Source organism: Lissotriton helveticus, chromosome 7, assembly GCF_964261635.1.
Source record: "Lissotriton helveticus chromosome 7, aLisHel1.1, whole genome shotgun sequence".
Taxonomy (NCBI): domain Eukaryota; kingdom Metazoa; phylum Chordata; class Amphibia; order Caudata; family Salamandridae; genus Lissotriton; species Lissotriton helveticus.
This window is the reverse complement of record NC_136068.1, coordinates 361,134,324-361,149,165: the sequence shown is the minus strand read 5'-3', so window position 1 is coordinate 361,149,165 and position 14,842 is coordinate 361,134,324. Positions and strand designations below refer to the sequence as shown.

The following is a 14,842-nucleotide window of genomic DNA, read 5'->3' as shown; positions in this document are numbered from 1 at the left end:
GTGGCTCACGGACCGCGATTGGGTCAGCGGCAGATCCCTCTCCCTACCCCAAACGGAGCACGTAGTTGTGACGGACGCGTCCCTTCAGGGCTGGGGGGGCCAAATGGGAGAGGCGGAGATCAGAGGCCTCAGGTCTCCAGCGGAGTCCCGGCTCCACATCAACCTTCTGGAGCTGCGGGCGATCCGGCTTGCACTGAAGGCATTCCTCCCCTCTGTCCGGGGGAGTGTAGTGCAGGTATTCACGGACAACACCACCGCCATGTGGTACTGCAACAAACAGGGTGGGGTGGGGTCGTGGACCCTCTGCCAGGAGGCTCTGCGCCTCTGGCAGTGGCTGGAACATCAGGGCGTGACCCTGGTGGTTCAACACCTGGCAGGTTCTCTGAACGCCAGGGCGGACGAACTCAGCCGTCGGTGCATGATGGATCATGAATGGCGTCTGAACTCGGACGTGGCGCAAGGCCTCTTTCAGCAGTGGGGAGAGCCTTGGTTAGATCTATTCGCCACAGAAGAGAACGCGCAATGTCATCAGTTCTGCGCGTTGGAATTTCCAAGGCGGCACTCGCTCGGAGACGCTTTTCGTCGCGAGTGGAGTTGCGGTCTGTTGTACGCCTTTCCGCCTACATCACTTCTGCCCAGAGTGCTGAAGAAGATCAGGTGCGACCGTGCCCAGGTTATCCTTGTGGCTCCGGACTGGGCACGAAGGTATTGGTATCCAGAGCTACTCAGCATGTCTGTCGATCCCCCGATTCGTCTGCCTCTTCAGGAGGACCTTCTGTCACAGCAGCAGGGGATGGTCCTCCACCCGAACCTGTCCAGTCTCCACCTACAAGCTTGGAGATTAAGCTGCAACAGTTGAGGCCATTTGACTTGCCTCCTGAAGTCTGTAATGTCATTCTGGCAGCCAGGCGTCCCTCCACAAAGTCGGTATACGCCTGCAGGTGGAACAGATTTGTGGCATGGTGCTCAGCAAAGGCTGTGGATCCTCTCTCTGCACCCCTTTCCGAGGTTCTCCTCTTCCTTCTTTCTCTTGCCCAGCAGGGCTCTGCTCTGGGCACTATCAAGGGCTACCTTTCTGCCCTTTCCGCCTTCTTAAGGCTACCTGATCAGCCGTCTTTGTTCAAGTCCCCAATTGTAAATAGGTTTTTGAAGGGCATCACACACATGTTCCCTCCTGTTCCATTCGTGATGCCTCAGTGGGACTTGAACCTTGTACTTACCTTTCTGATGTGTGCTCCCTTCAAGCCACTTCATAACTGTCCTCTCCGTCTTCTTACTCTGAAGACTGCTTTCCTGGTTTCCATCACCTCTGCCAGGAGAGTGAGTGAGCTCCAGGCTCTTTCTTCCAAACCTCCTTTCCTTTCTGTCCATCCGGACAAGGTTGTGTTGCGGACAAGACCCTCTTTCCTGCCCAAGGTATTCACAGCCTTCCACATCGGGCAGTGCATCACCTTGCCCACCTTCTTTCTGCCTCCGCACCCCTCTAAAGAGGAAGAGCGGCTCCATCGTCTAGACCCAAAATGTGCGCTGTCATTCTATCTAGACCGCACACGCCAGCTCTGGGTGGATGACCAACTCTTTGTTGGTTATGTGAGCGCAAAGAAGGGACGGGCGGTGCACAAGCGGACCATCTCTCGGTGGATCATCTTGTGCATCCAGGCGTATTACTCATTGGCTAAGAAGGAACCCCCTGTTGGGCTGATGGCTCATTCCACTCGGGCCACGGCGATTACGACTGCCTTAGGCCGAGGAGTGCCCTTACAGGACATTTGTCAGGCAGCTACGTGGGCCTCGCTGCACACGTTTGCGAGACACTACTGCCTGGACAGCCAAGTCCGGAGGGATGGCTTCTTTGGCCGTTCCGTCCTCCAGGACTTTCTGGTGTGATTATTGGTTTGCAGACCCACCACCGGGGTTGGTATTGCTGGGGTATCTATTCTAAGGTAAAGAATCTATCACTAACGTCTCTTTCAGATGCACAAGTTACTACTTGTGTATCGATATATCTGTAAGAGACATTAGTTAGTGATAGATTCCTTACCGACCCACCCATCCTCCCCGTTCTGCAAACCGATATCTAGGTTTAAGGTCATCCCCTTCCAGGGCCCAAGTTTCATGGCACCAGTGTTGGTTCTATCATGGCTTGTGTATCTAGCGCGGAAAAGCTATGTATCAGAACTGACGTCAACGCGCGAGGGCGGCGTCTAAGTACTCCGACGACGTCATACCGGCGCTAACGACGCCGACGACAGACGCGGAGCCGCGGACGACGCCTGCCGGCGTGCAGGGGTATTGCTACGCAAAATTTGCCGGATACAGTCTGACACCTGGGGATATTCTAAGGTAAGGAATCTATCACTAACTAATGTCTCTTATAGATATATTATTACACAAGTAGTAACTTGTGCATCTGTAAGAAACATAGGTTAGTTGTAGATTCCTTACCGCCCCACCCATCCTCTCCATTCTGCGAACTGACTTCTAGGGTTAAGAATTTCCTTTCAGGGCCCTAGTTTTGTGCACCAGTGGTCAGTGTCTTGCATGGCTCTGTGTTCCTGGTACGGAAAGACGTGTACAGAACTGACGTCCGCGCGTCTAAGTAGCTCCAGCGACGTCATCTCGGCGACAACGATGCCATCGACTCACGCGGCGCCGCATGACGACGCCTACGACACTCCGGGGTACTGCTGATGAAAACTTTCCGGATCCAGTCTGACGCCTGGGGGTAATTCTAGGTAAGGAATCTATCACTACTAATTTTTCTTACAGGTATATCGTTACTGAAGGCCAGTAACTTGTGCTTTGCACACGCTCCTCTGGTGATGGTATTGCTGGAGTATCTATTCTAAGGTAAGGAATCATCTACAGCCAACAGTCTCTATCAGAAGAACAAGTATGTATCTGGTAGAGACAAATGTTAGTTGTAGATTCCTTACCACCCCACCCATCCTCCCAGCTCTGCAAACTGATTTCTAGGGATAGGGACTCATTTACAGGGCCATAGTTGCGGCGCATCAGTGGTCAGTGTCTTTCATTGCTCTGCACTTCTGGCGTGGAAATTAGTGTCAGAACTGACATCAGCACACAGGGGCGGCATCCAAAGAGGCACCACGACGTCATCTCAGCGACACGACGCCGTCGACTGACCAGATACATCGTTACCGAAGGTAAGTAACTTGTTCTTCAAGGAGTTTTTAGTCAGACTATATGCCAAGCATCAACAGAGTACACTTCTGGGACCCCAAGCAAATGGTGTTAGCGATCAATTCATGTGTACCCATAAAAAGATAAGTCAACAAGCATTGATGGAGAGGATTGAGTTAAACCAAGCCCTGTGGCAAGCCCTCTGTGCTTATCAGTCAACTCCTCACTCCACAACTGGTGAAAGTCCCGTCAGCTTGCTATTTGGGTGAGCCATTGTAACCAAACTGCCATCACTCACTATTGGTGACATGCTTCATCATCTGGGTCGCCTCCTAGTAACACACTAGTGTCACTAAGGGCTGCAACCCTTCTAAAAGGGAAGGGGCGCTCACAGATGTTTTTATGTTGTTCAACGTTTAGCGATATAACACGCTATATATGATACTACAGATGTGAGCGAACAGATTATGTAAGAATGATAAGAGCAGTGTGAAGTGATGGTAACTAGTAAATTAAAATTGAGCAGTGAGAGAGAAAAAACTTTATTGAATATCTCCCACTGTTCAAGCTTAAAAACAGTGCAACAACCGTTTCCAACAAATTACTGCCTATAAATTGTAACTAAGGGTCAAAATGTTTCAGCCACAAAGGATCCAAATCGTCCTCTGCTTTCTTCAGGACCACATTAATATTGCTACTGCATCAGTGAAAAAATAAGAAGAAGAATGAGAATGAAGAGGTTGGCTACAAATACAACCTCGTCACCTGTTTTCAGGGATGTACGAATTCTCTGCAGGTGACGGTTCAAAAACAATCCACATGTAAGGGTTGTCACAACTGCAATGGTACTCATGAACTCAACATATCTAGTCGATACATAGTGACCTAATTTAGTCGTCATCTATGATCCTACAATAGTTTAATTATGTACTTTCATGCTTACCCGTTTTGCATGAGAAAAAGACCTCACTTCGCCTAGCAACGGCTCTGGATAAGAAGTGCCCGCTCTGTAAGAGATTACAGAGCTGGGCCTACTTACAACGGCGCTGGAGAGGTGTTCTACACAGCCTATTCCGCATTTACACGGGGAGCATTGATTTGGGTGCAAGCGGGGGTGCCCTTCTTGTGCAGGGAACGGCTTATAAACCCGGAGGGAAGGTATGTAGTGGTACTTGGGAAATTGGACGGGCGCGATATAGCATTGGGGAGCATATACGCTCCTAACCACAGAAAGACCTGCTTTTTTTTGCACACTTTTTATTCCGCATTACATTTTCTTCATGTGCGCTTGAACGTTTCTATGCACCCCGGAAGTACATGCAGGAGTACAGGACAGCGAGTATCTTGCTAGGACATTATCGGATCACAATCCTCTGTTACTCCGGATGCAATGGTCGCAGGTGCGAGCCAGGATACCAACTTGGAGGTTGCGCCCGGAGGCATTGGAGGACCAAGTGTTTCGCGATAATGTGGGCACTTCCACAGCTCAGTATTTTAGGGACAATGAGGGTACAGCCTCACCCACTTTAGTGGAGTGGAACGCCTTTAAAACGGTGATTCGGGGTTGTAGTATTGCTGGGATGGTGGGCGTACATAGGGTACTGCGAGACGAATTCGGGACAATGGAACAGCACCTACTGGAGGTGGAGAAAGATTGTCCTGGAGGCCAGACAAACAGGGGGAACTAGGGGAGGCACTAGAGGCGGTAGCGGCTCAAGTCGAGCGGTTGCGATGTTTCAATCACAAAGCATATATTGCACGCACCCAAGTCGAAGGAGACAAAACCGGTGCACTGCTGACCTGGCTGGCTAACCCATCGCGCAGAGGCTTGACGATTCTGGAAATCCGAGACCACCGGGCGTGTGCTTGCTATACACAAGAGGGTATAAATGAGCTGTTTTACGAATACTACAAGGACTTGTATAAGAGCAAGACGACCCAAACAAAGGATGACCTGAATGGGTTTACCAGGGACCTCCCACTCCCACGAGTGAGTGATGAACAGGCGGAGTTAGCCCCCACGAACAATGATGCAGTAACCACTAACACTACCATGGTCTGCAAGCACATAGTGGTGGCGCACAAGTGCTTTCATTATTAGCCTATATGAGGTGGAGATACCTGTGCATAATAGATGACTACTGAGAATGATTGAGCAGGGATGGACGTGACATGCCTGGAAAAGGCGGGGGGACAGAGAGGAAGTTTAATTAACGTAGTAATGATGTAGAGTTCTAATGTAACTAAAGCTAGGGATGATATTAGCTAGTGAGGGCTGTTTTTTTTAATTTAATTTTCCATTCTCCTCGTCCCATGCCCAACTGAATTATAATGTGTACTGTAGATTATAATTTGTATGTCCTGGCTTTATATGCTAGTAATGATGCTTGAGATGGGAATAATGGAAAGGGACCTTGAACTTGAAAACTCAATAAAGTTTGTTTAAAAAAAAATGGCTTGATCTACTGCTACTGTCCATGGTTTGGCTCTGCGATTTGGGGCCAGGCCAATCGCAGCTATGCTCAATATTTATAGATCTAAATGCATAGCCATTGCAAGGTATGGGTCTGCTATCTGGAGATATAAGTCGGTGGCGGGGCTACAGATAGTTAAAAACAAGTTTTTTCATTCTCTTTTGTCGGTCCCTCAATCTACCTCCACTTATGTCATACATCAAGAGTTGGTAAACTAAGCAGCAGAAGAGAAATGCCAATACTGATAATCAATTTAACACAAAAATGAATAGCCAAAGTATAGACCACAGTTCAATACTTGGATATGCTATTCAATAGCTGTTTATTCAAAAATAATTTTTGATAGTACACAATTTTGAATTAGTACTGCAATTCAGACAAAATTATATCACAGCAATGGACATCAGGACACGAAAAGTGGAATAAAACCTCATCCATACCATCACTCATTCATCAAGCATATCACAATCAAAACCACTAACATTCAAACATTCAAGCTGGGTACTTCACACGATCTGGGAGTCAATGAACCAGTTGGTGAAGTAATGGGTCTGCTGCGGAATCTCAAGCAATCCCTAGTGTTTTAAATAATACACTATTCACAATACAATTGAATCATAAGATTTGAATCATAAGCAACGAGATTAAGTGTATAAACGCAAATCAAAATGCAAAATAAATGAGCACCAAGGCGGAACCAGCAGACCCAGAGGCCTACGCGTTTCGAATCCCTATCAGTAACAGGATTCTCTTCAGGGCCAATCGTCTCAGTCTTGTCTCAAGCCAATAGGTAGTGTTCGAAAATGTGATCTCCTATAGATGAATACATCGTGTCCTCGGTTTACAGGTAACAAGTCTTCAGCTCACTGGGGTATAAAAGAATACTAGTACCGGGAAAGTCCTTGAGTAGAGGCGCGATAGTAATAGTATGAAGATTAATCAGGCGTGGTCAGAATACTCAAACCGGAGGCTCCTCACGTGGGAGCTGGGTGAAGCTGTGTCCTCGATTCAAACGGCACCGGGAACACAACTCGATTCCAACGGCACCGGGAACACAATTGTGTTCCCGGTGCCGTTGGAAGCGAGGACACTGCTTCACCCAGCTCCCACGTGAGGAGCCTCCGGTTTGAGTATTCTGACCACGCCTGATTAATCTTCATACTATTACTATCGCGCCTCTACACAAGGACTTTCCCGGTACTAGTATTCTTTTATACCCCAGTGAGCTGAAGACTTGTTACCAGTAAACCGAGGACACGATGTACTCATCTATAGGAGACCACATTTTCGAACACTACCTATTGGCTTGAGACAAGACTGAGACGATTGGCCCTGAAGAGAATCCTGTTACTGATAGGGATTCGAAACGCGTAGGCCTCTGGGTCTGCTGGTTCCGCCTTGGTGCTCATTTATTTTGCATTTTGATTTGCGTTTATACACTTAATCTCGTTGATTATGATTCAAATCTTATGATTCAATTGCATTGTGAATAGTGTATTATTTAAAACACTAGGGATTGCTTGAGATTCCGCAGCAGACCCATTACTTCACCAACTGGTTCATTGACTCCCCAGATCGTGTGAAGTACCCAGCTTGAATGTTTGAATGTTAGTGGTTTTGATTGTGATATGCTTGATGAATAATGAGTGATGATATGGATGAGGTTTTATTCCACTTTTCGTGTCCTGATGTCCATTGTTGATATAATTTTGTCTGAATTGCAGTACTAATTCAAAATTGTGTACTATCAAAAATTATTTTTGAATAAACAGCTATTGAATAGCATATCCAAGTATTGAACTGTGGTCTATACTTTGGCTATACATTTTTGTGTTAATTTGATTATCAGTATTGGCATTTCTCTTCTGCTGCTTAGTTTACCAGGCTCAGCCTTACTGATTAGAGCCAGCCCCAATTGTTATTAATACATCAAGAGTTGGGCATTAGCTACATTTCAGACTAGATAAGGCTGGCCCGGCGTTTTTTTGGCTTAAGACCTGGACTAATCCAGAACTAGCTCTGAACCAGGAGATTATCAGGGATTGTGTGTCTATGGACAGAGCTAGTTGCATCCAGTGGTTACATGTCAAGTTAATTTTATATAAACTAGGGCACCCAGAACGCTTTGACTACCCGGGAAAAATAAGAAAAGAGGATCTGGTGTGGGTAAAGACACTTTTTGAATCTATTGTCTGTAGAGAGAGGCAATTGAACTAATGAAGCCTTCAGTAAAAGCGTACCTTTTTCTAATAAACCTCTCCATAGAGTGAATCTTATTTGACAACTGTCACTAAGCCTGTCCATCGCCTGCTTTTCACCAGATTTCGTTTTAATTTGATTCACTGTTTACTAGCCGACTCACAAGGTTGGAGTAGGGTGAGTGACTTAGGTCCTTGCTCATGCGACAATTTTTCAACCCAGTATACTATGCATTTTATAATGTTTTGCGACCATTATAGTGTTATCCGTAGCAGGTTTTTATTCCGAATTCTAAGGGAAAAAGGTTTTATACAGGTTAGACCCGTCTCACTTCATCTACAGATGTTGAAGGATCCTTGGGAGATTTTTTATATTGCAAGCTACTTAGTTGATACAGTGAGGCTTAGGAGAAAACGGTATCCCCTGACATGTGATTCGATTGTGCTTGTATGTTCAAAGGATCTTTGTTTTAATGCTGGTACTTTGTTCTGAGTTATTTTTGTAACTCTTATTTTTAGTTGCTTGCTTTTATGTATGTATTACTTGTTTACTGTGCTATTATTGTATCTATGAAATTTGGCTCTGGAATGTTTTTTAGGTCACCCATATTTATTGATGAATTGTATTTTAGACATTATCGTGTGGTGTTATATGTTGCATGTTGTGTACTTTTATGGTTTTTATTAACCAAATAAAGTGGTTTTGACTGACTGACTGACTGGACCCACGACCTTCCCACCTTGCCCCTCCGACCAGAAGTCAGCACAGAAAACTTTACATATAATGTTCTTTTGCTTTTTTCATTCCAAGTCCAGATCCTGCAGGATTGCAGAAAGTATAGTGCTTCTGTGCAATGCCTCAATTCTGGTCGGAGGGGCAAGGTGGGAAGGTCGTGGGTCCAGTCAGTCAGTCAAAACCACTTTATTTGGTTAATAAAAACCATAAAAGTACACAACATGCAACATATAACACCACACGATAATAATGTCTAAAATACAATTCATCAATAAATATGGGTGACCTAAAAAACATTCCAGAGCCACATTTCATAGATACAATAATAGCACAGTAAACCAGTAATCTATATATATAAAAATGAATGTATGTCTGTCTGTTTGTCCTTTATGCATTACTACATTATTCATCCAATCGCCATGAAACTTTGGGAAGTTGTTGAGTACACTCCCGCGAAGGTTTCTGGCATAATTATTTTTTAAATATCGGCCCCCCAGGGCCCTCATAATCTTTCGAATACTGATAAACGTTTACAGTTTCCGGTGCGACTCGCTTTTGCAATGACCATCAACAAAGCACAAGGACAATCGCTGCAAGTGTGTGGACTAGATTTGGAGAATCCGTGCTTCTCACATGGATAACTGTATGTGGCCAGCTCACGCATCGGAAAACCTTCTGATTTATTTGTGTACGCACCAGACGGAAAAACCAAACATATCGTGTATCCACAAGCACTCGAATAAATAAATAGAATTAAAATGACACTTTGAAATGTTTTCCATAATAAAATGAATACGTTTCAATAAAAATGACACACTGTAAATTGAATGTTATCATAACAAGTTGCCTTGAATTTCCTTTCTTCTGAGATCGCAGCAACGCGCAAGCTAGTACATACATAAAAGCAAGCAACTAAAAATAAGTGTTTTATTTTAATCCATTTTAGACACCAAGTTGTTTGATAAGATAAATGTTTATCTTACCATGTTAGGCTGTTATAAAGTGCTCAAATATCCATAAGGGGTTACTGGTGCTTGAAGTAGGAGAAGCACAGAGTACCCGAATAGTACCCTAGCATGATTTAGAGGCATTTGCCAGATTGTTAGATGTTTTGCGGCTGTAACAAGTTGGACATTAACCTATTTAAATAGTACTGATGTGTTAAAAGAAAATGAGTCCACTCAAAAAACAAGTAATTCATTTTGTAACAAAGTATTTTTATTGAGTTTAATACAAGAAGTAATAAACCTATATCTGAGCAGGAGGTGTTTCTCCTTTACAGGGTACAGCATATAGATAGGAGCCTTTCGCCCCTCTACTGACACATGTAGTAACCCCACCCTGTGTTCTGATACATTCCTGCATTTTTCCCCTCACTCCTGCCTTGGACAATCCATGGGGCAAATCTGTATTTTATAACATATGATGCCTCGCTAATGGTGAGTATGTTAGTGTCTTTGCCTAATTTCACTAGACTGGCAAACATTCCATAAAACCAAAAGAGTGAATCAACGAATGGGCACCATACAGTAGCTATCCCCCCTTTGCCCTCACACAGTCAAAAAGGTTCAATGTCTTTATTCTCTGTGGCAGTGCTCTGATCAGGTTTCCTTTCTGCAAGTATTTCAGTAGGGATTCCCAGATCCCGCTGGCCCCACTGAGTCAGGATGTTAGTTCTCCATGGCCATGATCTACCATAAGCGGGGGTACCATGGATTCATGTCTGGCTGGTCCCTTTTCTTCCAGAAGGCTGCAATGGTTGTTTTTGCTGCCCCAGGCAGTTCCAAATGATTATTTTGTCCGCCTGGATTGATGCTGGGAGTTGCTCACTGTAACCCCAAAGAGAATGAAAAGTGACGTCCATGCGACGGGCTATCCTAGCATGGAATGCAGGACTAACAGGACCGCAGTCCAGAAGGTGGGTATCTTAAGACATGTCCACCATATGTGTAGTTGGTCTACCAAGTCACTGCATTCTCTCCAGCATAGTGAACTAGCTGTTGGCTAGAGTGTATGCAATCTGCAGGGTCCATAAAGCTAGTCATATAGAACGTTGTAGTGCACTTCCCTGCATAGTATACCTCGCGCAAATGTATGATCCCTCCACGCTTGTGTCCATTGCCCATCTGAAGGAGAATGGGTGTGTCGGGGGTTAGTGAATCAGCCTTATAGTGGGTAAGGCTGAGATCATGATCTTTGAGCCTGCAGCCACTCTCAGGTGTTTCTCCATTGGTGTCAGGTCTATCAAAATCACTTCTTTGAAGGTTGGATGGAGAACCCAATGTTTGATTTGGGTGTATCATAATCTCTCTATTTCCGCCACCTCGAAGTCTGTTTTACACTCCTCAAAGGGTTTTGCCATTCCCTTGAGGAAGGAGTCTCCCACCGTGAGACAATCCCCCGCTCTCCATGCCTCAGGTGTGTCTTGAATGAAAGCCAGTGTGAACTTTAAGTTAAAGTGAATTAGTGTGTGCGGGGAGGGATTTGTGGTTAGAGTACCCTATTTGTTATCCTCGTCCCAGACTTAGCGTCTTATTCCTTGGTGTGCTCAGGTAGACAATTGAAGGGAAGTGTCTCTCTGCCTGGAGTCACTGTACCAGGTCCCATAAATATGGCTCCGCAGTCGCCCTGTCCATATGGAGCCACAGCTTTTATTATTTCCTAGCACTCCATTTTTCTAGGACACGTAGCTGGCAGGCCTTATAGTATGTCAACATGTCTGGGAATGCTAGGTCTCCCCAGTGTTTTGGTTGGCATATTACTTTGTATGCTAACCTCGGTCTCCCCTTGTCCCAAATATAGTGTGAGAGCATTCTTTTCAAGGTTGCAAATAAGGATTGGGAAATCTGGATGGATATGTCCAGGAAAAGATATAGGAGCTGGGGCAGAACATTCATCTTAATCACATTTATGCGCCTCATCTTTAAAATCGGGCGGCTTACCTATCGCTCCCGGTCCTCTCATATCTCCCCCAGTAAGGGGGTGAAATTTTGAACAAATAGTTCCGCTATGGTTGGGGTGGTCTGGACCCACAGGAAAGGGATATAGTTATAGGACCATTTAAAGGATGTGTATTTTTGGTTTCAGTTGCTGCTTCCAGGGTCAAGGTCAGATTGAGGATTTCACATTAGTAATTTTAATGCACAGGAGCTTTCATTTAACTTACGCTGGTGCCGTCAGAAAGCTAGCACCTCAAATGTATATGTTTGTTTCAAGAGAGACCAAATAGAACAGTGACTTATGCTCTGTCTGTCAAGAAAATTATGCAATATGAAATCTCAACGCTTGAATACAGTGGGTGTGTAAACACATTTCTGTCATCTTTGTTTCTTTCCTGTCATTGTTCATTGTATATTCTTTGTCATGGTGGAACAAGGCTGAAATGCATTTTTGTTTTAGGGAGTAATGGTCCTCAGAAGTTTTGTGTTGAAAAAGTGGGGAAAGAAAACTGGCTACCACGAAGCCATACATGGTGAGTAAACTTGAGAAAAATGTTCTGTGTCCTCTAGACTGCACTACTTCTGATGGGAAGAGGGCACAAGAATAGAACTAGCTTTGGATCTTTATCATGTTGAGAGAGAAGTTAGTGGCTCATACTCTGAATTTTTGTATGAAGATTTGTATATACAGCTAAACATGTAACTATCCTATATGCACAATAGGTATGCATGCTACATTGTTTAATTGAAGTAAACATCTTCACAGTGTCACTGCATAACACATTGCTTAAAAGTAGTACCATACTTCTTGACTCAATGTTTAGCATGTGGTCATACAGACAAATGTATTCATTACACATGCTGGGGTTGATTTATTGCGATCCGGTTCCCTTGTGAGCTCAAGTGTCCTTTGTACAGCTGGCTCTGTATATACTATACCAAAGTGAGGTATAGTGTTCACCGAGTCCAGGGAGTCCCCAGAGGTATAGCAGAGGCTAAATTAAGTAAGTACTAACAGCTCTCTTTGTGGTAGTGTGGGCGAGCAGTCAGGCTTATCCAGAGGGCGTGTTAAGCATGTATTGTATTCACTCAATCAAGACTGATGGCACACACTCAGAGACTGAATCCAGACCTATTAGGTAAGTATAAAAAGGTATACTTTTAGAACCAAGCAGAACTTGGCACAGGTAAGTAAAATATATTCTCAAATGCAAGGAAATACACTTGTGGATACGTTTGCAATAGTTACAGGTTGGTATTGGTCCAAAAGCAGTTTACATTGCAGAATGATTACTTTCAGAAAACCTTTATATTACTTTGACTACTGGGGGTGGTATGCCTAGATACCACACCAAGGTATCTCACAATACAAAGGTAAGTAAGATTATTCATGGTTTAAGTTATAATGATTTTTTCCTCCATGCAAACAGTTCAACACATTTTAGGCCAAAACTCATATAATGGGTTCCTATGGGAAAAAAATGGTTATCTGATAGAGACATATAGCCGCAGATCCCTTAACTTAGAATATCCCCAGGCATTTCTGGATTCTCCCCTGCCTTCCGCGGGAGCCCTACTCGAAGCCCTGTGATTTTTAAACTTTTTTGTCCTGTCTAGCGTTCACTTTGCGCTTTTTAATTAAACTTACCTACCCTTGCAGGGACCTCTCCCTTGCCTCATTGCTCCCCGCGCAGCCGTGGTAGACGCTGCAGCGGGTTCAGGATCCCTCGCTCGCCGCCATCAGCGAGCCGCTCCCCGAGCCACGCCCACTTTCACCTGGCCACGCCCACTTTGGGCCTAAAAACTAGGAGCTGAATACAAGCTTGTTATTCTGGATTCTCCCCTGCCTTCCGCGGGAGCCCTACTCGAAGCCCTGTGATTTTTAAACTTTTTTGTCCTGTCTAGCGTTCACTTTGCGCTTTTTAATTAAACTTACCTACCCTTGCAGGGACCTCTACCTTGCCTCATTGCTCCCCGCGCAGCCGAGGTAGACGCTGCAGCGGGTTCAGGATCCCTCGCTCGCCGCCATCAGCGAGCCGCTCCCCGAGCCACGCCCACTTTCACCTGGCCACGCCCTGAACGGCCCTATAAATCATGTGTTTCCCCCGTACGCGCAGCGGACGGGCGCGCCGAAGGCGCGCCTAAGGCAAGCCCGTCTGCGCCCGGCCGGGACCAGGGGCCACAGACCCTGCTCAATTTTTGTCATACACTTCTGCGCAACTATCTGCACTCATGGCCCCCAGCCCTCTCCCTCCTTCACTGGCACAACGTCTTGACTCACTTGGTGTCCTCGCGTCCCACCTTCCTTGCTCACTCCCCCTTCCCCACCCTCCCACCCCCTCCCTTCCTGTTTATCTGGTAACACTTCCCCCCCCAACCTTCACCACCCGCAGCCTCCGCTCTCTTGCTTAACACTCGGTCGGCAGTTAAGCACCAAATCGAACTTTTCAATCTCTTATCTTCAGATTCTCCCGATTATCTATTCCTCACCGAAACCTGGTTTTCTACAGATTCACTTCCTGACCTCTTGGCTATTCTCCCAGACACTCATTATGCTCTTCGCGTGGACCGCCCGGCTGGAAAAGCCGGCGGCGGTGTGGCAATGATTATTCGTTCCACGCTCAAATTCCAGCTTCTTGATTATCCACCTATACCCAATGTGGATTTCCTGGTAGCCCGGTCCATTAACCTTACTGATCCCCTTACGTTTGTGCTCGTTTATCGGCCTCCCCTGCCCATGTCTCAGTTTGTTCCCTTACTACAGGACCTCTTGGCCACCCTGGCAGTAAACAACTCGTCAGTTGTCCTACTTGGGGACTTTAATTATTGGCCTGATGATCCCAGAGAAAGTTCTGCATCCAAAGACTTCTCTGCTACTCTTCAGTCATTAAATTTTACTCCTCACATCACTGCCCCCACCCATGATAAGGGCCATACTTTGGAATAAATCTGGTCATTGCGTCGTCCAATTTCCCCTCCTTCTATCCTTCCGTGCATTTGGTCGGATCACTTTATGATTTCTTTCAGTATTTTTTCTGCCTCTTCTGCTAAAACCCCTCTCTCCAAGAATGTGTTAGCCCGTTGTTGGAACCAGACGGATCTCACTCTTCTCTCCTCTTCTCTGGCCTCCTCAGTGCCTGACTTGACGGACCTCCCTCTCGAATCCCAAGCTGACGCCATCAGTATTTGGCTCTCTTCCTCCTGTGATATCGCTGCCCCCCTTAAGAAAGTCAAATCTGTCCGGCCACACGATGCCCATAGATGGTTCACTAGCGAACTCAAAGACCTTAAACTCAGTCTCAGGCACTCGGAGCGCCACTGGAGGCGTAAATATTGTCCCCTACTCCGTAC

The 14,842-nt window shown here is 45.6% G+C and overlaps 1 protein-coding gene across 2 annotated transcripts in view; it reads left to right on the top strand.

The window, feature by feature from the left end:
* ITCH (itchy E3 ubiquitin protein ligase) overlaps nucleotides 1–14,842 on the top strand; it is a 981,537-nt gene that overhangs the window by 939,467 nt on the left and 27,228 nt on the right. For both annotated transcript variants that reach the window (XM_078652175.1, XM_078652176.1), the window contains exon 23: nucleotides 11,952–12,024. In XM_078652175.1, coding sequence (XP_078508301.1) covers nucleotides 11,952–12,024 — 73 coding nt within the window. The remainder of the gene's footprint in view (nucleotides 1–11,951; nucleotides 12,025–14,842) is intronic.